The sequence below is a fragment of the Strix uralensis genome, chromosome 7 (genome assembly GCF_047716275.1).
Source record: "Strix uralensis isolate ZFMK-TIS-50842 chromosome 7, bStrUra1, whole genome shotgun sequence".
NCBI classification, from domain to species: domain Eukaryota; kingdom Metazoa; phylum Chordata; class Aves; order Strigiformes; family Strigidae; genus Strix; species Strix uralensis.
Window position 1 is genome coordinate 4,335,187 of NC_133978.1, and position 27,715 is coordinate 4,362,901.

The 27,715-nt window shown below is 48.9% G+C and overlaps 3 protein-coding genes across 10 annotated transcripts in view; 2 read left to right on the forward strand and 1 right to left on the reverse strand.

The window, feature by feature from the left end:
- Positions 1 to 2,990, forward strand: part of P4HA1 (prolyl 4-hydroxylase subunit alpha 1) — a 33,938-nt gene extending 30,948 nt beyond the window's left edge. For 2 of the 4 annotated variants that reach the window (XM_074874181.1, XM_074874179.1), the window contains exons 12-15: positions 605 to 670; positions 1,168 to 1,236; positions 1,935 to 2,031; positions 2,488 to 2,990. In XM_074874181.1, the coding sequence (XP_074730282.1) occupies positions 605 to 670; positions 1,168 to 1,236; positions 1,935 to 2,031; positions 2,488 to 2,558 (303 nt within the window). In that variant the 3' untranslated portion in view covers positions 2,559 to 2,990. The remainder of the gene's footprint in view (positions 1 to 604; positions 671 to 1,167; positions 1,237 to 1,934; positions 2,032 to 2,487) is intronic. The other 2 variants (XM_074874182.1, XM_074874180.1) reach the window with 1 other exon arrangement.
- An 8,930-nt stretch (positions 2,991 to 11,920) lies between these two features.
- On the forward strand, positions 11,921 to 26,486 carry PLA2G12B (phospholipase A2 group XIIB). 2 transcript variants are annotated; one of them, XM_074874192.1, is made up of 4 exons: positions 11,921 to 12,241; positions 17,644 to 17,732; positions 19,276 to 19,441; positions 21,929 to 26,486. In XM_074874192.1, the coding sequence occupies exons 1-4, from the start codon at positions 12,007 to 12,009 to the stop codon at positions 22,045 to 22,047; spliced, it is 609 nt and encodes a 202-aa protein (XP_074730293.1). In that variant the 5' UTR covers positions 11,921 to 12,006; the 3' UTR covers positions 22,048 to 26,486. The 2 variants fall into 2 exon arrangements, with proteins under 2 accessions (XP_074730293.1, XP_074730294.1); XM_074874193.1 differs by having other exon boundaries at positions 17,644 to 17,720.
- Positions 26,487 to 26,636: 150 nt separating this feature from the next.
- OIT3 (oncoprotein induced transcript 3) overlaps positions 26,637 to 27,715 on the reverse strand; it is a 31,069-nt gene continuing 29,990 nt past the window's right edge. For all 4 annotated transcript variants that reach the window (XM_074874186.1, XM_074874185.1, XM_074874184.1 and 1 more), the window contains exon 9: positions 26,637 to 27,448. In XM_074874186.1, the coding sequence (XP_074730287.1) occupies positions 27,260 to 27,448 (189 nt within the window). In that variant the 3' untranslated portion in view covers positions 26,637 to 27,259. The remainder of the gene's footprint in view (positions 27,449 to 27,715) is intronic.

Consider the following 27,715-nt stretch of genomic DNA (forward strand, 5'->3'; position numbering starts at 1 on the left):
TGTGAGGGGTGACAAAAGTTGGTATTGTAAACTGTCAAAGTGGGTTTTTCTTGTAAGTCAAGTGATAAAAACCTCCTAGTTGCACCTGCAGCTCCAGCACGGGGTCAGGAAGGCCAGAGCAGGAGTGGGGCTGAGGGCCCCAAAGCTGAGCCAACCCTGGGGGAGCAGGGCTGGCAGCTGCCCTCGGGGCTGGCCTGGAGCCAGCCCTGCTGCACAGCCCTGCTGTGGCTTGGTTCTCAGTGACCTGGGCCTGGAGAGCTGCCCTCGCTGGTGCTTGCCTTGGCCTGGGACAAGAGGCAATAAGTGAATGTAATTATTTAATTAAGTCTGGCTGTGAAGAGGATTTATATACTCATTTTCAGGCAGTACAGTTGTTCTTACCCATTGCCAATTTGAGCGTATGCCCTCCCTGTCCTACAGAATTTTAAAATGCCTGGTTTATTTAAATTAATAGATACACTCATATTGCATTCTCCCCTCCTCCCAAATAGAGGGATTGAATTAATTTTTCTGCATGAGTTTGCTGCTGGCTCTGCAGCTGTATGTCATTGGCTCCTCTCAATAATCAAAATGAAATGCTTATTAAATCTGCTTTTATTCACAGAAAGATGAGCCAGATGCTTTTAAGGAATTGGGAACAGGCAACAGAATTGCTACTTGGTTGTTTTATGTAAGTGATACATTTCTCCCATGTGCTAGTGCCAAAAATATCTATCACTGCATATTCTATACCGTTGAATGATTTCATTAGGTTTTTTTACTGAAATGACTTGCAAATGAAGGCAGCCACTAACTTAGTGGCAATACATACATTACTCGTAAGTAATGGTTCTTCCGTGTGTTCTTAAGGAGATTTTTTTCCTCAAAGTTGAGCATCAGCTTAAATTATTTGTCTGTCTATTCATTTTTATATCTGCATCAGTATTTATAGCACGCTCATCGCCAAACCATTTGAGCGTGTAACGTTCGGGGACAAGGCTGGCTGTCGCACTTGGAACAAAGTGGGTGGGCTTCAGCCTTTTTTAAGGCTGTTAATCACGCAGCCTTTGCTCACCGATTGGGAGGTCGAAATTAGGTTGTTCAGTAACCTAATTTTGTTTCATTAAAACGTGACACTTGAGAATGTATCAGCCTGCTACTTACCTGGGCCCTTCCCCACCTTTTCAGATGAGCGATGTGTCAGCAGGGGGAGCTACTGTCTTTCCTGAAGTAGGAGCCAGTGTTTGGCCTAAAAAGGTAAGCGGGGCTTTTTATCCAGAGTAACTGCTCCTCTCTCCACCTACTCAAAAATAGAACAGATGTATAAACGCTTAAAAAGAAGCTTTAAAATCACTTTATATAAAGAAGATTAGAGCGCTGTTCATGGGAGCGCCGTGGTACTTACAATTAAGTGAAGGGACTGGAGTAGTACTGGTGATTCCAAGGGCCTCTGATGTTCTGTGGGTTAATGCATAGGTATGTTTGGCCTTAACTGCTTCTAATGCATAGCCTTTGCAAAACATTACAGTGCTGCAGAACGCATTTTGAAAATACTCAGCTCTGTAAGTAGGTTTAGTCTTGAGGTGTCTGTAGGGAATTTTCCATGAAATTGTGTGTTCCTATTATTTTTTCCCTCAGAATGGTCATGAATAAGGTCAGTCTTTGCTGTCCTGCTGCTGACTTTTAGTAAATTACCTTGCTTTCTAAAACTGGTCAGAGTTAAATGAAACTGGCACAGGGTTTAAAACAAAATTAACAGCCAAGTCTATGTAGACACAGAATGTGTCATAGGAGACTCATTCCTTAGGAAAGCCCATGTTAGAATATGGAAAAGAACCTGCAATTTAAAAGGAACATCTGAAATACAAACACACATACCTTTGCCTTAAGTAAGTTGGTGTACAAGCATGTATCACACAAAGCAAAACGCTGAGGGTTTCCACTGCAATTTCCAGGGAACAGCTGTATTCTGGTACAATCTCTTCCCAAGCGGAGAAGGAGATTACAGCACACGGCATGCGGCCTGCCCAGTACTAGTTGGGAACAAATGGGGTAAGTAGCCCTCACGTTCTTGCTGCCTGTGACCTGGAGGGCTGGGCCTTTGCTGGTGGGTTGTCTTGGTTTTCTTTTTCCTCTGGACTTTGTGGTGGAATAGAAAGCAGCCAGAAATTAGGTCCTTTATAGAGAAATTACAGCTTATATCTATGTCATATCTCTCTATATTATGTTATATATATTAGATTGAGTAGCATATTTTATTATGTATGTAAAACACATGTAATACTGTATCTACTTTAATAGTCTTTTGTAGTTTTGCAACTGCTGGAAGGTTTTTCCTTCTTGGATTTATTAGACCAACTTCACATTTGTGTGTGTGTGTATTAAAATACTTTAGAAAATTAAGATAATCCTGCACTTAACTGAAAGCTGGCCAGTAGCATATGTTTAGCTTATATCAAAGCACGACCTAACCAGGTGCAGTGATCAAACACCTTTATGTCTTTGCAGTATCCAATAAATGGCTGCACGAGCGGGGACAGGAATTCCGAAGGCCGTGCACTTTATCAGAGTTGGAATGATGCAGACTCGTCCTCTGTCTCTTCTGTATTCAGTTTGTGTAAAATGCACACATCTCCTACAGTTTACAATTGACTAACACTCCACTACAGGTTCAGTCTTCAACTACACCGGTGTTTCATCTGTGGACAAAACAAACGTGCTTTTAGTTCCCTTAAAATACCCCCTTAAGGTTTTATGAACAGAATATATAAAGGTCAATGAGTGTTACAGAAAAAAAAAAAAGGACAAAATACAGATCAGGGCCACAACTAACAGTGGTGTTGTGTGTGGTGTTCCCTTCACCATCGCCCCTCTGATCAGCATGGAAAGCCAGTGATTGTTCGCTTGGAGTCCTCCTCGCAATGTCAGTCTGCTAAGGGTGGGATGATTTAGGGGAGGGCTCCCTTCTAAGGAGGCTGAATTAAACCAGTTCGTATTCCTCAATTTCCAGATATTTGACTCCTTGCTTTTTTAGAGTGCCTGACCACTACTGTTGAGAACTGTGGGCATGGTTGGTGTTTCTCTGGGGAACAGGTTATCATCATGTTTTAGCCTGTTTTTCTACTTCCACAAAAGCCCCAATTTTTAAACTGTCTTCCTTTGCAGCATTGGTGGGTAATTTGGCTCTTTCTTAACCTTGAAAATGTGAGCCAGCAGTTACGTACGTATAGATGAGATGCTTCAGCAGTGTTGGGTCAAACACATGCCTGCATCAGAGCAGCCTGACAATGACAGCCCATCTTCCCTTCATTTTTTTTTCTTTAATGTTTGTCCACATAAACAAATGCTGCTTTTATTCAGTTGTAGTAGTCAACTCTTACATCTGTTCTTGGGCAGTGGGGATGGGAATGTTACTATCTTCATTAATCAGAATAATTGTGCCTTAGGACACTGGAATTTCAAATTGGTTATGAGACTTCAGGTGATGAAGTAATACATAGACCTCACAGAACGCTCTCCACCCTCATCCCCCCAGTTCTCAAGGTTTTGTGAGAAACAGATGGCCTATTTATAATCCTAAATCTTTTTTAGATGGTTTTTATTTTGCAAATGTGTTTTCTGCTGGGGATGCTGAACGCAGGCCGCAGCAGTGACATGCCTTTAGTCCCAGGGTGACTGTTTACACCGGGTGCTGGAGAAGGTGCCTGCTCTGGCTGGTTTGGTGTTGCTCCCCTGGTGCTGCCTCCCCTCTCCTGAGCACTCGTGAGCGAGGAAGCACAGGGCAGGGGCCTCCTCCAGAGCCTCTGGTGCTCACGTCACTGCTGCTCGTCCCACGAGCCAGGGCCGGAGCCGTTCTGATTCACGCCACCCACACAGAAAAGGTGTCCCAAAGTCAGCGGTGCCCTCACTGCAAGAACTCACTTGCAGTGACTTTGAGGGACCTTAGTTTGTGACGAGTCATCCTTACACTGAGATGAAGTGGAAACCTCTGAGGGAGATGAGACTGTGGCTGCTGTAGCTGTTGAACTTTTGTTCCGCTCGTCAGATTCCTGCGGGTGGAGTAACAGCTGTCCCGCTGCCCCCCAGCACAGGAAGAGCCAAGCAGGGTGGGGAGAGAGCTGGTTCTCTTCAGCAGCAGGATTTCTAGCAAAATGTCTAAATATTCTACTAGCACAAGGACAAGAGTCAAACTGAGCTGCACCAGACTCTAGCTGAACAGTCTGATTTTTCTGGATGATGATGGTTTTACTGATTTAGGGGTCAAGCCTGAAGTCTTTACCAAGGAAAAAATTCCAATTTTAGTTAATTGGACTTTCTGCCTCAAAATCTTGAAAATTGAGCCAAAATGTAGATTAAACCAACTGTTGACATGTTAGAAATACCTCTGGAATACTGAGAATGCAGTTTAAGGTACTATAGTTTGAGAAACTGCGTACTTTCTGAAGACACTTTAAAATCTTTGCTGGAAAATGCATTGTTAAATTTCTACTGAGCCTGTTAGCAACGGGACCTACGTAACTGTTTATCCTTAGCCCTGCACCTTCTTGCATTTTGCCTGTGCTTTTGGCAGATGGGAAACAAAGTCCATCCAGCACTTACTTAAGAAAACAAATAAAAAGAAAAACCAGAAATAGTTCCACCTCACATCTGTACTGCTCATTTGTTCAAACTAGCTGGTATATAAGAGCAGTATCTCATATAAATAGATTCACCAAAGAAATGGGTTATCAGAGCATATTTTTGATCACTAGATTGTAATTAAAAAGAACACCCATAATGTTTCTACTTACCTGAGTTCACATGGTGTCATTCATCTCTATTTCTGTCCATGTTTTTCTCTTCCGCATCTTTTTTTACTTTCTTAAGCTCCAAAAAAAGGTAACCATGGCTGCAGGTAAGTCCTGCCACTTTCCTGCCAGTAAAAGAACACAACAAACGATGTGGTGGTAGAGGCCTTACCCGTGGGGCACAGAGTTTTGCTCAGTAGCTCTGAGGCATCTATAAATGCTGTTAGAAAAGCCAATCCTGCACAGTTAACAAGCACAAAAAGAAATCAGTGTATTGCCCCATGAACACACGTGTAGAAAACAGCATCTGGTTTTGCTATTACAGAAAAGCTGCTTTTTCTAAAGCGACCAGAGGACTGACTTAACACAATAATTAAAAGCTAAAAATTGTAGAATTTATGTAAGGTTAAAGAGAAATACTGAATAAAAAGCTTTGGTGACTGCTTTAGGTACTGCCATAGTGGAAGAAAACACTATGGTCTCTTACAGAAAGGAAGGGTTGAAGCAAGGAGAAATCACAGGTTTGTATATTAAACACAGTGGGGTGGTTTTTTCCCATCTCTGTTGAACCAACACCAAAAGATGAATGACAAGCTTGAGAGAACTGTGGAATGTCTGGGCAAGTTTGCTAAACAGTTACCTCCCTCACCCCAGCTACGGTCAAGTACTTCCAGTGTTAAACAGCATTTTAAGAACAGTCTCTAAGAGGCGTTGCTTGGGAAGTAAAAATGGTCCACGGCATAACTTTTTAAAGGCGTGAACTACTCAATGACTTGCAATTTTTGCGGGAGGAAAAATCGTTTGTCTTTTGACAGTGGAAAATTTCACTTGGTTTAAAAAAAAAAAAAATAATCCCTCAAAACTAAAACTCATTTGCTGAGGCACATCAGACCGAAACGTTCCAGGTTATTAGAAGAGAAAGGGTGAGCTTATTTTCTTAAACTGCAGACAATCCATGTTTCCTCTTTCTCCACTGCAGTAGTGTTCATGCACCTAACACTGAATGTGTAAGGGATTACACAGGTGCTGCTGCTTTCTGCCTTACCCCTTAATTTCTCAAAGGGCTTTTGGATCAAGAGCGTGGCTCCTCTGTGAATCTAGTTTTGTATTAAAGGTGATTGAAAACTGTTTGGCTCACAGTGACTGACAATTGAGAAACTGCCTTACTGTTAAATTTTTTTGTAATAAAATTTTTAATGTACAAAAACCGGGCTTAAAATAAAAGCCACTGCTGTTAGCAGTGAAAAATCCTCCACATCAAACTCTCCTCTTATGTGGCTGTTGTAAATCTGATCACACAGATTTTTATCGCTGTATGTGTTTCCTGGAAATTGAGCTCATTTGTTTCACTTCATAATCTGGGCAGGCAGGTGCAGAAGATGCTTACACCACAAATTAAACATGTTCTCAGACCTGAACTTTGTGTCTTGGTTGGAAAGACACAGCACTAATGGACTGCAAAAGGGGAGGGTAGATAATGGCGGGCTGAAAGTATGTGAGCAAAAATTGAGGAAAAAGAGCTGAAGTGCTCTTGGGAAGGAAGGTGGCTCAGCCCCCTTGTCTCCCTGCTGCGTTGATTTATGGCAGTAGCTGGTGTGGGATTTAATAGCAATGGGGGAACCGCACGAGCTCCTGGCTTGAAACTCAAAACAGACACAGCAAAGGGTCAGCTGCTGAGAGACCCTTTTCCAGGGATGACAAGTACTTCCATTTCCTGAAGCCAAAAGGTCAAACAACCAGTTATTCTGCATAGTTCCAGGGAAGGGAAGAAAGATCAGCCTATCCTGCGACACAGCTGCCAGGGGCAGGAGAGGGGACAGACTGCTGTAGGACAGTCAGGAGAAGTCCTCCATAATTAAAGCTACAGTTTATACACTACAGCTCTTCCTGAGCTTTGCTCTTTCAAAACAGTGGAGCTCCTGCTTAATTTGTGCTCATCAGGAACCTGCAAAAAAACCCAGCAAGGGCTGGTTAGAGGCCTTGATCCTTTTGCCTGTGGAACAGAGCCTTGCACTGCTGAATGATAGAGCCTTGGCTTGCAGGTAGGGAACTGCCTGCCCTTCCCCCTGCAGCCCACAGGCACAGTTTGCAGATTTGGCAGCCACGGAACAGGAAATAAGTCTAAAGTGCACCAGCATTTTTTTTTTTTATTTTGGAAACACGAATTGATTCCATCCCCATCTCCTCCGTGCATGCTGCCAAACTGCTGCCGAGCCCCTCTTGGCAAGGTGGGCCAATGCCAGCAGAACGAGAGTAGCTGGATGGCTCTGTCCTTATACCAACCCTCTGAGTTTTTTGGGGTTTTTGGGGGCTGCCTTGCAGCCACCTGGCCTGGGGGCACCGCTTCCTTGCCCCAGGCTTGGAATGGCCAAAGTGGGGCTGCCCCTTTGTGAGTAGGTGTGAGGCCCGTGCTGGCAGCCGGGCCACCAAGCTGCTATGACCAAGCCAGTGGCACAGAGGCCTCATGGGGTGCGATGCAGCTCCCAGCCTGCCCTTCTGAGATGAGAGGGGGGCTGCCCTGCCTTCTGCTTGTGGCCTAGGGCACCTGCCCAGGATTTGGGGGGGGCCTAGGTGGCCTTTGCCCCCTCCCAGGGAGCAAGGGAAGGATTGTGGTTCAGCCCTGTGCTACCCCTGACCGGTACTCATGCACTGTGGCTCCCCACCATCCCACCTGGGTATCGGGGGCTCTTCCAGCACAGCTGCACCTACAGCACAACCATGACCTTGGGAAGAACTCCACCTGGGTACAAGCTGCAGCAGTTCACAGAATCATCAAGGTTAGAAAAGACCTTGTAGACCCTCCAGTCCAACCATGAACCTCACACTGACAGTTCCCAACTCCACCAGATCCCTCAGTGCTGGGACAACCCGACTCTTAAACCCCTCCAGGGGTGGGGACTCCACCCCTGCCCTGGGCAGCCCATTCCAATGCCCAACAACCCCTTCTGGAAAGAAATACTTCCTAATAGCCTAAACCTTCCCTGGCGAAACTTGAGGCCATTCCTTCAAATGGTTGCAGCTAAACAAGGCAAGGTAGGGTCAGGGATAGGGAAAAAAGCCTGTGAATGGCCACAGGGCAGGACGGGATGAAGAGAAAGGAAAGGGTCTGACAGTATCAGCACCTGTGGAGGGGGGAAGGCAGCACAAGGCTGAAGTGATGTGCCCAGGGCTTCCTGAAGAGACGGGACCAGACCAGAGACTTGAGCACAGCCCCCCTGAGGGAGAGGGTCTCTTAACAACCCACCCATACTCCTCCAGCTGCTGGACTCTGACCTGATGGTGAGGGACTTGGTCATTTCGTCATCGAGCTACATTTCTCATTCCGATAAGCAGTGACTCATCTGGCTCCCAAACCAGGCTTTGAACCAACCACCGATTACTCTAACCTTAACCACAAGCTGCCTATTCCCCCTGCTCAGGCCGTGCTTAAACATCAACCAGCAACTCACCGAGCTGGCCAGAACTGATAGAAAAAGAGCTCAGTCCCTCAACCCTCTGTCCTCCCCCATGTCCCCAGCAGAACACGCAGGGAAGGGTCCTGGCGAAGCACATGACCACGTCTCTGCCTGCGACTGCGCTCTGGAAAAGAAATGCACAAAAGGAGCTGGACCAGCCCCCACGCTTCCCTCCCAGGAGCCGAGCCCAGGATGCAAGGATCAGCATTTGCTTTGGCGTGGCTGGTAACGCGAAGCCAAGAGGGTTTCCAGCTTCATCCAGGACAGGATTCACTCCCGTTAGCGTGGGGGGACACGAGCACACACGTCCAGCCGCACTGCTGCGGGCCCGGTGTCTGCCCGGTGCAGTCAGCTCTACCTCCCGTTTGACAGGAGCACACTGCCAACAGTCTGAGAGTGTCATCAGGAGCCAGTGACTCATCACAGCCCCAGGGCTGCTCTATATTTAAGCATTACAGAGTCAGAAATGAATGCATGGAGTCAGGAACTGCTTATCCTGAGGTCAAGACGAGGTTCAGAAACCAGTTGTCAGAGTTCACCACTGTGGCAAACAACATCTGAATCTCTCAAATCTTTAGAGAGAGAAAAATTGGCACAGGGAGAGGGCATTTGCATCCACAGTCGGTCAGACAACCTGCCAGGTACCTGCTGTCCACATCCATCTCAGGAAGTCCTCAGTTCTGCAGCTGCTGGGCCTGAGCAGCAATTCCTGGAGATGACTGTGTATGTGGGGAGGTGTTGTGTGGCGTTTGTTAGTTTTACTCAATCCTGCATTTTTCCTGCTCTTCAGATCTTGAAGTTTGGGTGCAACCAAGCTATTTGCAGCTGGACTGAAAACATCTTGGGAGACTGATGTGGGGAGGGGTGGAAGGAAGCAGGAGAAAGGAAGGAGAGTGGCTCATCCCCAGGGCAGGGCAAAGGGGCTGCCACGTTTTGGGAAAGCAGTTGGACTGCTTTTTTATTCACAAACTTTTGCTTCGGAACAACAAGTGACAAACTAGCAGGAGTTTCCGACTCCTTTTTTTCCAGGCTCTGCACTTCGCCAGCCGCCCCTCCCTGCCTCGTTCACCTTTCCTAATTCCGACTGATTTTGCAAACAGCCCAAGCTCCACGCTCTGGCCAGAGCCGCCCCCTCCAGTCCACACGTCCTGGCACGGCATGAACAGCTCATGCCACAGGCACTGCGGTTTGCATCCTCCCAGCATTTTCCCCCCTCTCTGTTTGCATTCAGCAGCACATGGATCAGCCACCAGGGACTAAGGGATGACGAAGAAAGCTCTGGAATTGCCTCCAAAGCAACCCTAAAAGGCTCCACATAAAAGCACGGCACCAAGCACAGCCACCCAGGGGCTCTCCACAATGTTTCCAAGCTATTTCTGAATAGCTATTTTGCTCTTTCTTACATTAACTTCTGCCAGGCCGTTTCTAAGGGCGGGGAGCACTAGGACTGCAAACCGGCGTGTCGTGCAGGGCAGTGATTGAGCCAACAGAGACATGAACAGCTCTGCTCGGTGTAAGACACAGCGTGGGACTGTTGATCTGGGTTTTCCCTTCACTGGGGCTCCTTGACAGCAAATTCCAGGGACAGCGGCCTATTTCCACCCAGGACTGACAGAGCAGTCCCCAGCACAGTCTGAACAGCAGGACAGGCCCAAGCTCTCCAGCCCTGCCCTGCGAAGTGCTCCTGCAGAGGAGTCCTCACTTCACGAGTGTCCCCACTGCTTCGTGCCAGTGATGACACCCTGTTCAAGAAAGGCTCGCTAGAGGCAGGGACTTGCTGGTTCCCAGGCTCCAGGGAATGGACCATCTAGTAGCAGCCTGGCACCTCTAGCTCAACCCAAAACGTCACCCTAATTTCTCACCAGGCATTACAGTGCTCCCCCTCCTCATCTGCAGCTTGGCCACTGCCAACCTTCCTTCCCAATGCTCTCTGCCTCTCTCCTTGGGTTCATCCCCCAGAAGACAAAGCTGGTTTGAGGTTCCCTCGGGACCTCCTGCACACTTTATATGTGCTCTCATCCAGTAACTCAGCCAAGCTTCCTCCCATGGGCTAAGGACAGTGGTGCGCAGCTCAGGTGATGGAACAGTGTTCAGGGAGGCACCACGCAGGTATGGGCAGTGGCTGTACAACCGCGTCGCCTCTGGCTGCTGACCTGAGGCACCCTCACACCTCCTTTCTGGGGGGCACTGAGCCTGAACGTGGTCAGCGGCGGGCACCAGAATAGAGACAACAAGAAGGTAGCAGCTGTCTCCAGCTCCGCACCATTTCACAGGAAAGGGACTAACCAGCTTGTTTGGCTTCTCTTTCCCATTTCTCTGACTTACCTGAGAAACCAAGACTTGGCTGTGGTCCCTCCTCCTCATCACACGTCTGAAGCACATAACACACAGCCGTATGCAGAAACACGCAGGCAGGTGCCGCAGGGCTCTGGCACTTCGGAAGTAACAGTGCAGTGGGGTCAAGTCTCCTGAAAAACAGTAAAATGTCACAATTCGCACTTCTGTTTGCCAGACCCACTGCCCGCCTCCTCCTTGCCCTCTGGAGAGTCTCCACTCAGCAGCCTGGCCCCTCAGACAGAAGTGGCTGCTGCAGGTGGGCGCTGGAGTCCACAGAGACCAGCCCATCTGCGGAGCGAGCGGCTGTTTCCGAGAGGCAGCGCTGTGCTGGGACACACCCGAGCAGCTTTCCGAGAGCAGCCGGAGCCTTCCCACACCGTGTCCCTTCCCGAATTTTTATCAGTGGTTTGCACTGTCTTTTGCTGTTGGTGTTCATTTGGTTGTTTTCTTTTAATGAGTAACTTCTCTGAAACCTCCACTGGCTGTGCAGGCCCCTAGGGCCTGGCTGGCCAGTCCCACCCCAGAGCCAGGACCTGCAGCTCCCCCAGAAGCCCTGACCAGGGTTTTGGTGCCAGCCCTGCCTCGCTCTGGGCCACCTATGCTACATGTTTAATTCAGCAACGCTGGCGTTACGCAGAGCTGTAACAACCAGCCATCTAACATCAGCCTCCAGGAGTCCCATATCAAAGGTAAATACATCATTGATCCTGTAACTGGAGGGGACATGCTAAGGGATTGCCCCAGTGCAGCATTTCTAAACCCAAACTACTCCCAGCTGCTGGATCAACCCCTGCAAGGCCCAGCAGCACCCTTTAGCCACAGCAGAGCAGGACACAGCGTGCTCTGGCACCTTTTTCTGCCCTGGGCGTGCTCCCGCAAGGCAGCTTGTTCTGGGCGTGCAGGCATGGAAAGCCCCTCCACACGACAAGCATGTCAGCCCTGCGGTCCCACAGGTTTTGCTAGGTCCACCCCGTTACGTGCCCTAGGAAAAAGGCGAGGGGTGCTCCTCAGTCTGCTGCTGATCTATTACTCCCATTGCCTGAACAGCAGAAATTTTGGACAAAGTGATACTCTTCATCTCCCAGTGCCTCAGTGCAGAGGGTCTCCCGTGTGCCGCAACCCGGGCAGACAGACCCCGCTCAGCACCGCAGGGAGAGGTCCCTTCCAGGGAAGCTGAAGCCCTGGTGCCACAGGGGCTGAGCCTGTTTCAGTGGGATTGTGCAAACTCAAACCCCGGTGTTTCTCTTGCGAGATGAACTTGGTCCAAAACTCCATGGTGCACTTTGCTCTCTGATTGCAGTGACCTCACGCCGGCTTCCTCGGCAGTGTTTAAAGTCCAGGGGAGAGGGGTACTCACCTGCCTGCTACACACAGCAGCTCGCTCCCACTCCTCCCTGCCTGCACATCTGTCTGGACGAGGGCTCCAGGGCCTGGATCTGGACTGCAGCATGCGGCTGCTTTTCGAGGCAGCAGTTCTGTGGCTGACCCTGGGCTTAGGGCAATGCACCGAGGAAACAACCCAGGAGAACACGGTCCACCAAGCTCCCCAAGCAGAGTCTTCCTATTCAGAGTGGGGCATCGGGGCCATCCGAGACAGCTTCGAAACAGTTAACAGTTACTTCGACTCCTTCTTGGAACTGCTTGGGGGAAAAAACGGCGTTTGTCAGTACAGATGTCGATATGGTAAGTGAACCTCAGTCCTGCGGGCTCCTCTCTCTTTGCCCTTTCCCCTCTTCCCCTCTCACACGGAAACTCGCAGCACTCTCCTTCCCCAAGGCCACAACCAGCTCCTACCCCACGACCTGACCCCTGCTATGGCGGCACAGAAAAGTCACCGCAGAGTGTCACAGCTTCTCTGCTAGTGCCAGCACAGGGACACCGAACCCTCAGCTTTTCCTCTCACCAAGAACAGCCACTGTGCTGTGTGCGAGGGGACAAGAGGAGAGGCCACAGGTTTTACAGGAAGGGCATACAGGTAACCAGGCTGCCCGTGGTTACCCAGACCCCTGGAGAGGAGGAGCAGGGCAGGCAGTGAGGCTCCGGAGGGAAGGACGAGCAGCTTGTGCAGACCTGACTCAGACGGGGGTGTTAGTATTGCCAGTGGCCCTAATCTCAGCAACCTTCGGAGTGTCATTATTCAGCAGTTGGCTAATAATGTGGGCTGGAGGAGGGGAGATAACAGGAAGGTAAATGAGACCTGCTGTCACCATGGAGGAACCTTTAGTACTCAAGGCGGAATGAGGCAGCCGCCGCTTGCCTTGGACTTTAGAGTGATTTACCCAAAAAAGGAATAGTTTGGTTTGTCCTGGGGGCAGGACAAAGGGGGTGACATCTCAGGGAGACCAGGGCAGGAGGAATGCAGGCAGGGCAGAGGACTGGGCACGCAGAGGTACCTGCTGAAACAACCTGTTTGGGAACAGCGAGGAGGTTTCCTACAGACTGTGTTCTCTCCCCAGCCTCCTACAACTGTCCTCACAACTGTACTCTGTCACCTCAGCTTGCCCATCCACAACTTCCCGTAAGCCCTCTTCCCCCCTGCTTTATCCCACCTCCCTAGTGACTGCCTGGGCAAGATGCTTGTGTACACAGACGCAATTTCAACCCCTCCCTGAGCACTGGTTTTCACAGACACAGGCCCCACGCTTTGGAGAGATCCCAGTCTCAGTCTGCATGCCCTTTGCCCACCAGGCAGCCTGTCCCCAGGCCCACGGTGCAGCAGCCCCACACCATGTGTGACAACTTCCCTTTAGGGCCACCCTGCGCTCCAAATTCAGAGCAGAAAGGGACTTGCCCTCCTTAATGCAGTGACTGGAAGCCCTGGTAGTGAGCCTAAGGTGGCTGGGACTGCAGCGTACCTGAGGCAAGGTTTGGGAAGGCTGATATTCAGAGCTCGTTTCAGGGAGTCTCAGGACTCACCAAGTCCTGGAGAAGTCGTCGCTCTTGGGCACATCCCGAGGCGAGGGCTCTCCCTGCCCCTGTCCCTGCGCTCTGGGCTGGGAGAAACACATCTCCACAGAGAAGCACAAATGCCTGCCTGCTCCCTCAAAGCATCCTGCATCTTTTTGGAGAAATGTTTTACCTGGAAAGGAAACAAACAAGCACATCATTAGCCCTGTTCTCATCCCCTGCTGAACAACTCATCAATCTCATTGGCTGAGGAGGAAATTACTGAAACGCTGCCCATGTGCCTCCAAGGGTCTTGCTGGACCCTTCCCGGACCATTTGTCTGTGATGGTCTCTAGCACAGACATTGCAAACTGCAAGTGGAGGGGATGCAGGGACAATCCCAAACCAGTGAGACCCAGTCTGTGCCCAGAAGAATGAACACAAACCATTTTGACCATATTCCTGCTGAATCAGGGCCTAATTACTTTTTCCCCAGGCATGAAGCAAAAATTATGCCTTCTACATTCTTTCCTTTCAGCCAAGAGACACCGGTAATAGTCAGGACTCACCTGTGATTGCCACATCCATCTTCAGCTGAGCACATAGCACTTGGCTGTTCTGGCTGTAAGACTCTCCTCTTGATTTTTCAGCAGCTAGCGAGGTCTGAAAACAAACAGCTTGATGGATTACTCCCTTAAATCAGGACATTGGGGTTACACTAGCATTTACTGGCAAATATCTCCTCCTCCTCACAAAATTTCTCTGGGCATCTCAGGGTGGGAAACAACCTGAAGTGGGAGTAAATCCCTCGATAACTTCCTTCAGCTGTCTGGGCAGGCAGGACCTTCAATGTTTAGCCCAGCATTTCGTCCCAAGGGGCTTAAGACGAGGAGGCTGTGGGAAAAGAGCCTTTAAAGTCAGGCTCTCCAACACTGCTCGCCTGGGGCAGAGAAATAACAATAGACCACTCAAAACAACAAGGAGCCCCAAGACCATCTATTCGCTTCTGCCTGCCGGCGTGCCAGTACTGCAGTGTCTGAGACCTCCTGCATCGCCAGCAGCTGCTCCGGCCAGCTGGCTGTTTTCCAGTCTCTTGGCATAGCTACAACAGCCTGGAGATATTAAAAAGCATCAGGGAAACTCGCTTCCCTTTAGAAACTCAACTTCAGTTCTCCTCTGAGGCCATGCCAACATGTGCTTCTACACATCAGCATCGCTCCCCGGCACGGTCCTGCTGTGCTTGCTGTCCTCTGGCATCTCTCCCCAGCAAGAGGCAGCCCACGATGGGCCCCTGGTGAAACACAGCCAGCGACAAAGCTGGTGTGACCCACCAAGTCCCTTCCCCCCTCACAGATGCAGCTATAAGGATGGGCAAGCAATAAATGATAACGAGAGCACTGAGTTGAGTCACTGAGAGCACTCACACAGTCAGGAACGCCTATTATTTCTGTTTTGCTTTTGTTTTCCTGTTAGCTAGAAAACAAGATACAGGAGAGAGGTTAATTGTGACATCTTGGACTTTTATCTCGCTGAGAATAATACGTTCACACAGGAGCACTTCACAAATTATTAAGCTTTGTTTTTCAGAGAGGAGCGGGGCAGGTTTCCTACAAGGGCTCATCTTGAAGGCAGTTCAGTGTTTTGTTGATCACCACAGTTCTCATGTGAGATTTTTTTTTCTCAGGACGACTTTCTAAGACATTATAATAGCTGTAACTTCAGCTTAATGGAAGGTTTTCTCTGGCAACACAGTTATCTCCATATCCCCAGTCTCACTCCCACTCTGACTTGCCACCTTATCCCGTTAATTGACAACGTGCTGCAGGAACATAACTTATCATCAGTATTACAAGCAAGTCATTAAAATTTGACTCTATGCTGAAAAATCCACCTTGGATTCTGAACTTTCCTCTGCCTCCTACCTCAGTTCAGGAACATGTGAATTCTGAGTCCCAATTCTCATTCCCTTCCAAAAGAGCAACCAGGCTGTGAATTGCACTGAGACCCGGGTGCAGCCCTCCTCTCATTATATAGTTTGGGAGCCTTGGGTTATAGATTCAGCCCATATACAGACATTATTCCTTCTCTCTATAACATAACCACCAAAATAGCATAACGTGCAATGTGTTGTGAACTCAGAAGGTACCTCACGTCAGCGTACCTCAGCGGACTTGAATAATGTTTTGGTGCAAAGATAATCCTATAATAATGGTGTGCTGCAACCCACTGATTTGTGCTCTTTGTCTACTGTTAACTCAGCTTTACGTGCTCAAAATAACAACGCTTTCTGCACTAGAAAATTACATCTGGAGCATGAAGCAGATCTGACCCATTCAAAAGGGGCCAAAAAGGTGGAAACACAGTAGTAACTGCTGTACTGAGAAATACCTCCCCCTGCAAATGCCATCACCTGGTGGGAGCTTCAACTACGGAGCTTTGTCTTGGCTTGCAGACAGCTAAATCCTTGGTGCATGATGCATTTCGGTAGGGTTGGACAAAATTGGCTACTGGCGTCTCACAGCTGGACAGGATTTCAGTTTGTTGGTTATTTGTTGCAAATCTGTTGTTCAAACAAAACCGCACTGGCAATTTTTAATTTAGAAGGTGCTGGGAATGTTTCTGTGTAAAACCTTTTGAGGCATTTGGCTGCGAGGTCTTCTCAAGAACACAACAGATTTATGGCTATATTAACCACTGGTATTTTAGGTACCTTGACAGAAAAAAGGGCAAAGCGTCTTAAATAATTATCAGTGCTGACAAGAAAAAAACAGTGAAAATAGAGTTTAAAAGAACCCAACCCTGCTTGAAGGGCTAAATTAGATCTGGTTTATGTCTATATAAATTGTCTAGCAGTGCTCAGGGAAGCAGAAACTTAACCCTAGAGGTGATTGACTTACAGAAGGCTCAGCTCACACATGTTTTCATCGGAGCATGCAAAGTTTTCCCAGAGCAGGGTTCAAATGTCTTGTTTTAACACTTCACTCTGCATTTGAGATCTCCCTTTTATAAACCCAGCTGGGACAGAAACAGAACAGGCACTGAACACACATCAAGGGACAGTACCGAGAAACCTGACTCCAGGAGGGGCGTCTCCACAGCTTCTCCAGGGTGAATCCTCTCCCACCTTTGAACATGCTCCTTGCACGGCGGGGTCGAGGAGATGGGGGCTGAGGTAGGGATGAGAGAAAGAGGATGAGACAGGGCAGGAAACATCTGCTTTCGACACAGACAGTTTCCACCCCAATGCTGGGTGCTCACCCCTCGCACCCACAGCACCCTGTCAGCCATCCGTGAAGCCCCAGGATGGGCTGGCAGGCAGACAGGAGGACTTGTACACCTTCACAGCAAAGTCAGACAGATTCAACTGCTGCTGAATCTTCTGTTAGCTGATTGTCTGCTGGACTCTTTCTACATTGGGTAAATAATTATTCACGGAGGAAATTCTTGCTCCTCTATGCACATTAAGAAGCATACTAAGGGAAGGCAGAGATAAAGGGATAGCAACTATTTGCAAAATGTGACAGTGCCTCACCACATGCAGAAAAGAGACCAAGACAACCTCCTAACTCAGAGCAAGATCAGACACGCAAGGTCTAGCACAATTTTGCAGAGATCTGCATCTCACTGACACTCTGAGAGTGAACTGGGGATGGAAAGAGATCCCCTCGCTAAGCCAGTAGCTGAGCTAGTAGTTTCTTGAAGGAGTTAAAACCACATCTGGGTGATCCCAGCTGTGCAGAGCTCTCAGGGAGCACGTGAAAAACCTCCTATGAGATTTGGGAGGTCTGAGGCACTAGGTCTAGCATGGAGGGTGGCTCAACTGCCAAAACCCCACACTGCAAAGAGGGACTTGCCCATTTGTAGGAGCTGGGGAGAGTCCCAGACCTAGGGACTGGACTCAGACCAGTTTAAACATTTAAGTAGTGCTGAGGACCCAGTTCACACACAACACAGTGCTTCAGTGGCCATGCCAGAGCGGGTATGAGCTAAGTCAGGCTCTGGAGCCTTGACAGAGCTGATCTGAGCACAGGGCCAGCGTCTCAGCCAGCTCTAGCACCCATCCTTCACTCCCTGCATCTCCTGGAGGAGAACGATGTGTTTGGAGATGCAGACTGGAGGGGAGATGCCTGACACTCCTTGCTTTTTGGTGCTACACTTGGGAAGATCAGCTTTCCTAACATTTTTCCTTTCTTTCTCAGGGAAGGCTCCAATGCCACGACCTCACTACAAACCCCAAGAACCCAACGGCTGTAGCTCCTATTTTCTGGGGCTCAAGGTACCCGAAAGTGTATGTACTGCCACACCCACCACTCCCAAATGATGGAATTCTCAAATCACAGTAACCAGCTAATAATATTGGGGAGGGAAAAGGCTTAGCTGTGCTATGCACTGACTGTGTGATGGCTTCTCTTCACAGCTGAAGCCAGAGCTCTGGAAAAGGGAGGAAATATCACTTATGTGGTATGGTTTGAGGGGACAAGCTATCTGCCTGGGACTGCCAAAAGACGTGGCTGCCTGCCGATGGCAAGCAAGGCGAACATGTCAGTCTGAGCACTGCCTAACTTACTGTCAGTCAGGGAGGCATTAAGATCTCAACTGCTGGTGGCAGCAAAAACAGGAATCACGTAGACAGGAGTTACGTTTACGAAGGACTGGCTCGCTGCTCTGTGAGAGAAAGTTTCCTGAGCAGGTTAGTACTAGAAGAAGAAAAGGGGGTACCTGGCCAAGCAGAGCACCAGTGTGGAGAAGTGTATTTTTATCAACGTCCTGAACAATCCCTTGCGACAGGACGGGGAGCATGTTCATTGCTGGGCAGCTCAGAGACAGGATAACGAGCAAACAGCAATACTTGAACGCATCCTCCACACGTGGCCTGTCGTCCCCTCCCATGCTTTTAGCCTCTGCCAAGCACTGAAATAAACCTGCAGGCTTTAATACTGCACCCACTTGTTATCTGAAAGGCAATTAATGAAATCACATTGGAATCACCAGGAAAAGCGCTCCCAGGAGGCTCAAAGAGCAGGAATGACTATTTAGCTCATGCATTACTGCTGCCCACGAGGTCTGCAGCAATTAGGCAGATTCCCGCTCTGAAAAACCCTCTCTTTACAGCCCATTTTTCATGTTAGATTAGTTTCTTAAACTACATTTCATTGCAAGCCTTGTGGGCATTTCTGCGGTACCTCCTCCTATGCAGGCAGTCTTGAGTGCTGAGCGCACTGAAGAAGCAATTCAACTCCTAAATATTATATGAGGAAGGCCAAAAAGAGGAAGAATTTATAACAAACTAATGAGTCCAGTCTCTCCGGGAGACAGGCTTTCTGCCCCATCACCCCCATGGTTATTAGCTAAGCTTGCTGTTTACCTCCAAGCCAGAACTCCCCTGACCAAGCTGTGCTTGTCCTTGGCCTCTCTGAGAAATAAGGCATTAATAACACTTCTAGCAGATTTATTAGGCCAAGAAGTAGGACTTGCCAGGTTGTGCGAAAAGGAGGAAACAAAAAAGGGGCCTTTGCCACTGCTGGCAAGGACAGGAAGCTCTCCAATGAGGTCTGACAAATAAGAACTAGCAAATGGTTGTGGAGGGGCTGGAGGTTAATCTCCCGTGACCGAGAGAAGAGAAGGGAATGTGCTGTATCCTGCATGGGACCTGCACTACTGTCTCCACTCTCTTTAGATGGTGAGGGAGAGGCATGTGTTCCCTCTTGCTGCCTCGGCGATCGGGGGTAGCTTCTGGAAAAGAGCCAGCTGGGCTCTGCAACGCCTCACCCAGTTGCAGCCGTTAGAGCCAGGACACAGCCAAGGGACACTACTTTTCTCTCTTTCCCCAGCTAGATTTGGGCATCCCTGCCATGACCAAGTGCTGTAACCAGTTGGACATCTGTTACGACACCTGCGGAGCCAACAAATACCGCTGTGACGCCAAGTTCCGCTGGTGCCTCCACTCCATCTGCTCCGACCTCAAGCGCAGCCTTGGGTTTGTCTCCAAGGTGGAAGGTAAGCTCCCCTGGCGGGGGGGAACAAGCCACAGCAGGGAGGGGAGGGTGCGGGCAGGGAGCCCTTTCCTTGCCAAAAGAAGCAAAAATCTGCAGTAGGGAGCAGCACGTCTGTCCTGAGCTTGTCACAGATGGGTCAGAGATGAGTGAGAACGCTGAGATCTGTCCCCCTCCACACACACTTCTGTCCCAAGGCTGGAGACCAAAAATTATGTACATTTGGAAAACATTACAAAACACATGCGGAAAGAAAAAAAACCAAACAACAACAAAAAAACCTTAGTAGCAATTCCTTCAACCCTTGGATGCCCTCCTTGAGAGTTCAAACACCTTCACGGGAGACCAAAAAGCCTTCCAGAGCCAGCAGGCCACACGCTGAAAACTGTACGTGGCCAAGGGCCATCAGACTAGGAGAGCCAAGGCCAGGGGCTCTCCAGGATCTGGTTCACAGATAAGAGATGACAATGGCACCAGGGACACACCACAGCGTGGGTGGTGGCTGAGCCATTGCCGGGAGATCTGCCTTGCTCAGAAGCCCCCATGCTAATAAAGTTCTAGTGATGTGTCAGCAGCTCAAGAGCCAGTCTGGTTTTGCCTCATTTTAAAATCCTCAGTCTGCAAGTTTGAGAGGAGTAACCTCTGTGAAGGTTATGCATGTGATAGCCCAAGCCTGCCTCTTGATCCTCTGTGCTGACATCAAGCACCTCTGCACTGTGTGAGGAGGGGGAGACATCTACCCTGCCGCTACCAGCGGTCAGCCACAGCAGGAAATCCTCCCCCTGGCAGCCCTTCCTGAGGCCATTTCAGAGCATCCCCAACCCCTGTGAGGCAGGTATCCATCTCTCACAGAGGGGCTGTGTGGCAGTAATGCAGGATAGGTGGAGAGAAGACTTTCCAACAGTAGGAGTTAAAGATATTTACAAGAGTTTCGGTCTGAAAAACTGGCAGAGCCCTTGAGAACAGCCCATTCCCAAAGCGGAATAAAACTGGTGGTGCTGCTGAGTTTCTCACAGCTAATCGCAGCCAGCCCCTCTGGGCTCATCCCCGCTGCTGATGCCCTGCTGTAAGGAATAGTTAAACATGCATTTGTTTTCCAAAAGTGCAGCCTGATTAGAACACACGGGCAAGCTTGCATGACACCAGTACTAGGGCAGATGGCTTTCTACTTCATCAGAGGTAAATGTTTGGGAAGAGTGTCCAGGCCAGCAAGAGAAAACAAAGATGTGGACTGAGATATAAGTGCTACAGGCCAAGCACAGCCAATCTTTCATGGTCACCCTTATCTACAGGTCCTCGTGCAACCAACCTCTTCCTATCTCCAGGTTTTCCTCTGCCAGTTTTTCAGATCCCTCCTTTTTCCTTTGTGCCTGCAGCAGTGAAGCAAACAGACAGATCCTGGGGAGTTAAGGTGGAGCAGAGCTCACGCTCCTCGGCTGAGCCAAGCCACCTCTGCCTATAGTCAAGTAGGACTGGATTCCTCCAGCATCTCTGTCCTGGTTGCCACAGGAGGCATGGGTAATTGCTAACACAAAAGAACCTCAGAGCCATCCTCTCCTCCCCTTGCTCTGCCTCCTTGTGTTCTATACCTGCGGCTCCCTGTCCTCAGGGCTGCTCTGAGCAGCTCCTGTCACACAGTCCTCCTCCTCCTCCATCCCAGCTCTTATCCGGGATGCTTTCCACTGAGTCACCAGGAGCTCAGAGAGAGCAGGCAGGGGAAGAGCAGCTGCACTCCCTTCACGTGGGCACAAACATCCCAGCTGCAGCCGTGCCAGTTAACCAAAGCCTTGGTTCTCCTGCGACGAGGTGCTCAGAGAGGCTGAGACGGGAGGAGACAGGCCCAAAGGCAGGGCTTTCCCAGATCTACTACACATAGAGCAATCAACATTAGTGACAGCGAGTAAACCCTAAAAGATCTGATGTTAACCTATTAATTTATTGACAAGCAGTTTGGGGCTTGCTTTTTGGGAAAAGGAGGGGCTAGTAGTCAGGCAGGCTGTATCTACAGCTCTGCTGTTGCAACCGCAGTAGGATTTTTCACGCTGGCTGGCAGCTGACATCGTAACTCCCAAAAAGCAGAAAAGGTTGGTTAGTAGAGGCTACAGGCAAAACTGAGGGGATAGCAAGCCAGGAAAGACAGTACTGCGGAGGTCTTCTGGGAAATCTCCTTGGTAAACAGTGCTGTTTGCAGTGCTCCAAACAATCCATCAACCAGAAAAGCCTGAGAGAGGCAAGAAAGGAGGGGGCGTAAGGGGGAGAGAAGTTAGGGCCACATTAGTGCCACCCTATGGAGGAAAGAGCCTGCAGTTCAGCAGAAAGGAACCTCTGGATTTATAAAATGCAATACCTGGAGAGAAGACGACAGCCCACGCTTCCAACTGCAAATACCACACAGCCCAGCGCAGAGCTCCGGCTTAGGGTGCTTCCAGCCAGCCCTCAGACGTCCCGGTGTGCCTGTTACTTACCCGCCCGATCGTTTCCTTCCCCACAGCTTGTGAATCCGTCGCAGACACAGTGTTCAACGCTGTCTGGACCCTGGGCTGCCGGCCCTTCATGAACAGCCAAAGGAGCGCCTGCATTTGCAGCGAGGAAGAGCGAGATGAATTGTGAGGAAGAGCAGACGCCCGGTCTCCGCGAGCCTGCTGCCAAGCATCCCCTCTCTGATGCCGCACTTCAGCACAGCGATTTCTATCAGCCCTCTGGCCTAGCACAGGACGGGGGGACCTGGGCCAAGCAACACACAGCAACCACAGCTTTTGGGCAGAGGGCTGCGAAAGGGGAGACAGCCTGTGAACACAGGGCAGTGGTGCCTGCTGTCCGCCACAGATGCAGTTCAACAGCCCTACCCCTTTCCAAGTCCATCAGCCTGAACGACCCAATGCCAATTTTCTCTACAGACTGATCAGGAGAGGCAAGCAGGATGCAGCACTGGTTATAAACAAGGGGCTTTACTTGTTTGTTTGCCTTAGACACACATGTATTATCTTCCCCTGCCCCTTAACTCTCTGATTTGCAGTGCAAGGCATTAGGTTTCTGCGACCCCTGAAAATCCCAGTCCATGGACACACTATTTACATTTTTCCACCACTGGTGACAGACTGAAGAGGAGGGGTAATTTGCTTTCAGTATGTTGCTCACACCCTTCCCTGACATTTTCCATCCTATCGTTACACACCCTGACAACCCTGCTTATTTAAACACTTAGTGGATCCTAAAACAATTTAAACCACCCGGGGATTTGGTAAGCGTGAGAAGGACTTTTAAATGTTTGCGATACTGGCAGAATTCATATTTGGGCAGAAGGGGAGCAAAGCCCATCAAATCTGACATGTGAAATCACAGCACTCTCCCACAGTCTCAGGAGAGGAAGCTGCTTTTCTTTTGCAGTGTCATCCAGAACTATTTAATTATTTTCTTCCTATATCATTTAACATAGCTTTTCCCTTAGGATCCCTTTTTACACAAAATGGCTGGGTATCCACCTCCATCTTTTGCACAAGGGAAAACAGGAGGCTCACAGTTGCCTTGGATGAGATATTCCAAATTCTGGAGGCTGATCTGTCAGGTGGCAGGGCTTCCGTGCTACCTCTGTAGGGCAGAGACACTGCCAGCCGAGGAGTGATCAGCAGCCCCAGACGGCATTCTTTCTCAAACGTGGCTAATACTTCCATCTGCTAGCAGGAGCTTTTATTGCATGCAAAATTAGAATTTAAAGAGGTATTTGGAATTTCATCTACATATAACATTTGCAGACAGCTTTCATCTGTGTTCCTTGTTGAAAGGAAGTTGCTACTGGGTGCGCGTGCCATGTCACATAAATACTTCAGCGTTTTCTGCAAACATAGTCATGGTTATCTTCTTCCATCTGCCACAGAAAAGTTAAGGCTGCAGAAGGGTGATTTAACAAGAATGGAGTCTGTCTTAGTTACTTTTCTTCTAGTTTGTGTTTAAATGCATGCACGGAGCTATAAATTATTTAAGCCCTGTATTCCTGTTCTTGCCAGTCATCTTTGCTTTACAGTGAACAGCAATGAGACATTCATCTGGCTCCAGACAGACTGAAACAACTAGAGCCCACTGGTATCAAGACCAGGAAAATGGAAGTGACTGCATGAGGTGTACTGGGATGTTTTCCAATAAGGAGGACCTTAATTTACACTGATTAGATGCAATCACATCCTTTCCTAGCTGTGCTAATGCCACTAGAGAGCAAACACCGCATTGCCGAGGTTCATCGCAGAGCGTGTCTATCAGAGCACGAGGCTGGACAGACAATCTGATTATCCATCTAAGAAACATATATTTTTGGCTAGGGATGGGAAGGAAAAGTTCCTCGTTCCAGACACTTCCTGAACTTTGTGTTTTGTTGGTGAAATGGTGCCTGTTGCCAGTTTTAAACATGGCAACTCTTATGATTAAATGACACAATTTAAAAAAAAAAAAATCTATCTTGTCTACGCTCAATAGCTGACTGGCTGGCAAATGTCTTAAAGCATTTTATAGTTCAAGTGATATCAGATTAAAGCCAGGCCAAGTAACTGATGACAGATGATGATATACACTGGAGAAATTGAAGGGTTCTGAACAAAATCTCTCTATCCACACACTGACGCTCTGGAGACAACACTAATATAAATCATAATTTCTTCATGCTTTCAGACCACCATCCATCCCAAAACACTACAGACTGCTGCACGCAGGGCAGCTACTGAGTAAACGCATTTTTCACTAGAAAGTTAAACTGTAGTAATCTGAAAAACCCCATGAGCAGCTCTACAAGGAAACTTTTGAACCTTCAAGTGGTGGCAGTTGACTCAAAGAGAACCGCCAGATAATCCTGCGTAGGAGAAAACCGGTGCATGAACTACAGTAAAACTTCTGCATCCAAGCTAAAAATCACTTCCCCTCCGCCCCGCTCTTGCTACCCAGGGGTGTACAGCCACTGAAGCAGCTGACCACGGGTCTCTCCAGGTTAATGCACAAACCTTGGGTCATCTTCCATTCCACCCTGCTCTGAACAGGAAGATGACACTGCTCGCCAGATGGCTTCCTTTTGACTCTGAGTATTGGCAGGATTATTTCCAACTCTTGCTGATGTTCAACCCATTTGGCCGGCGTGCCCTCTCCTAGTAATGGTTCCCCAAACAGCAATCTCTCTGTTTCCACCGAGGATGTAAAAGCAGGGACTAGGATGGCAGGTAATACGTGCTAACTCCTGGACATCCACGGTTCAAACATTCACTTTACATCCTAAGAGAGAGCAAAGTGGCAGCAGCCAGAACACCAACCGTGCACACTGGGCAGCACCGACGCAGCTCAGACTTTGAACTCCGGTTGGCAGTGCTGGCTGGACCTCCAGGAGCACTGGTCAGGCACGTTGCCTCCTTGCACACGCAGTGCCTGCTTGGGCAGCGTGTCTTGCTTCCACTCCATGGCGTGACGGATTAAATTAAACAGACAAATCCCTTGGCTCTCAGAGGAGTTTGGCCTTTGATTTCACGTCCAGGGTGTAACGCTGACAAAGAAGACAGATGGAAGCAGGAGGTAAACTGGGGAGAGCTAAAAGACTTTGAAAAAATGGTTTTGTTTGTGCCTAGGAGCCATCCCTTCCACGTCAGAGGCAGAATGGCCACAGGGCAGTAGCAGATAGTAGACCTACTATCCTGCTTGTGGGGCAAAATATACACCTTCCCAGACTGCTCCATGCAGACCAGTGTTGCCTCCTCATTACTCTTCCAAATTATTTAACTAAAAAGCTGTGGAGCAGAAAGGTTGCTTCGTATGAATTTGTCAGGAGGAACCAAATAACGTGCACAATAATTGAAATAAGCCAGGAAAAGAACCTCTCCCTCCACCACTCCCCCGTGTCCCTTTCACACAAACAAAAACCACCAGTTGCCTCTCCAGAAGGCACCAGCTAATTAATTTCATTTCCCAGCTCTTGTTTTATCAAAACAAGTATATTTAGCAGGGACTGCCTGAACAAAGAAGTGACAGTGGGAAATTGCCCATGTGGTCCTAATGCAGACAGGAATCAGCAGAATCAGGAGATGCACAGCAATGCAAGAAGGCGACTTTTTCATTTCTTTTCCTTTCACATATGGTTAGATAACACATGAAAAGTGTCTTTCCACTTATACCTACTTATCACAGAAACATTTTCATTTATTCTAACACACGCACACACATGTATTCCCAAATTGGAAAAGCAGCCATGAAGCCATTTAGAAAAATCATGAAACTCCCAGCCTGTCAAGTACCCATTCCTCACTGGAATCTCACTCACCAGAAGAAATAAATCTGTGAAATGGAATACTGCTGAGGTGATTTGTGACTCCCTTCTAAACGGTCCCTTCAAACTGACTCCCCATCCATTTGAGAGCAGCAACAAATTTCAGCCTTGGCAGCAATTTGGCTGCTTCCAACTGAAGTAGAAAATAGGTAATGCAGGCTAGGGGGACTTCCAGCGCACCTCCAAACACACAGGACAGAGCTGCACACTGTGAAGCTTCTTGCAGACAACCTCACGAACACACTGGGGTGCCACAGCCAGCGGTGGAGAGGGATCATCCTCTCGCCCTCCAGCCCTGCCTCTCCTCTTTTGTCCTTCACTGCCTGCTGTGCGTCCTTCCTTTCACCCCACATTTCTAATCCTTCACCACACAGCGCTCCTGCTGCTGAATGAAGCCCAGAGGAGCCTGAGCTGATCATCTGTTATGTTTTCTCTGGAAGGAGCTTGACGGCCCAAAAGGATTCCTGACAACACGATGCCACCGCTGTCACCAGTAATCGTGTCCCCAGCCAGCTCTCGCCCACCACTGCGAACGCACACAGTCCCTCAGCGCTGCCGCATCTCCTGTCACCAGGCTCGCTGGGGACAACCCTGTCCCGAGAACTACCCGCATTGCAAACGATTGCTATAAATACTTGACGTGCGTTTCTCCAATCCTTCTGTCAGAGCCACAGCCTCTCTACACCGGGGTAATGCAGTACAACTTTCAAATAAAGACTTGGTAGCGGCACGCTTCGGATGGGGGGTGTTTATAGACGTTTAATGGTCTTTTTCTTACAGTCGAGGAGCTACAGCACTTATGAAAGGCACCACATTTCTGGTGGGGGGAGAAGAGGGAGAAAAATAATGATACACTAAATACAAGAGGAAACACTATTGAACTGCATGCAATTATCAAAAGACTCTAAAAAAAAAAATCAAGTTTTATTAAATACCTTTTACTATTTAAAAATAACATTTAAATGTGCCTGGGATAGATCTGAGCTTTAGCTGTCTGTGATGATAACTGCTTTATAGCTCCAAGGAACTTACACGTTACGAGGTACAATATACATGTTTTTATTAATGGTCATTCAAAAACCTCATCACATCCAAAAGCTTCAGCATCATTCGCAGAACTGCACAGCAAACACATTCAGCTATGATACTATTTGTATTGTCTGATGAAAGAAGGGCTCGAATAACATTTGTTTAGTCAAGGACGAACAGTCCTGTGGAGCCTGCAGGCAGATGTAGGGAAAGACAAAGCTGGGTAACACTTCAGGCCTGCAAAGCAATAGGGTCAACCGAAGGGTTGTTGGGAAGAAACGTGGCTAAAACCAAACTGTTCTGCAGTCCGGGCTGCACTCAGAGGGCTGCCTTGTATGCCCAACATACTTCACAAATAATCACCATGGGATTTTAGGGAAAAAAGTCCTGAGGTTCGAGTGGGGCTTTACCATATACTTCTTGTTTCTCAACCAACCATGAGATAAGGCACTGATAAGGAAGGACAGTCTCAGGCAGAGATGCTCTTCCAGTGGGTGGGTGTTAGTCTTCAAAGTCGATTCTGATGGGGCCACCTGTCAGGATGTGGTTTGCCACGTGAACAGATTCCTCCTCCTCCTCCTCTTGCTCCGTCTCAGCCAACCTGCGCACCCGCCTCCGGCAGCCCTGGGCACAGCGCGAGCTCTCGTCCAGCGCCCCGCACACGAGGATGCGGCAGTGCAAGAACACCTCCTGGGGGGGGGTGAGACAGCAGCCCCGGTCAACGCACAGCTCTGGCAATCAGACCAGCAGTGCTGCCAGCTCTCGCAGAGCATGAGCAACACCGTTCCAATGGCACAGCGACGTCTGTCCCCGCATCAACAAGGTCCTTATCCACCATCGCCATCCACAGCCAAACTGGCCACTCCATCTGTTTTCTCAGAATGGCTGGCTGAGATGTCAGAGCATGGCACCTGTCTGTTAGCCGAGGGCTAGACAGGGAATATGAAGGCGTGAAAT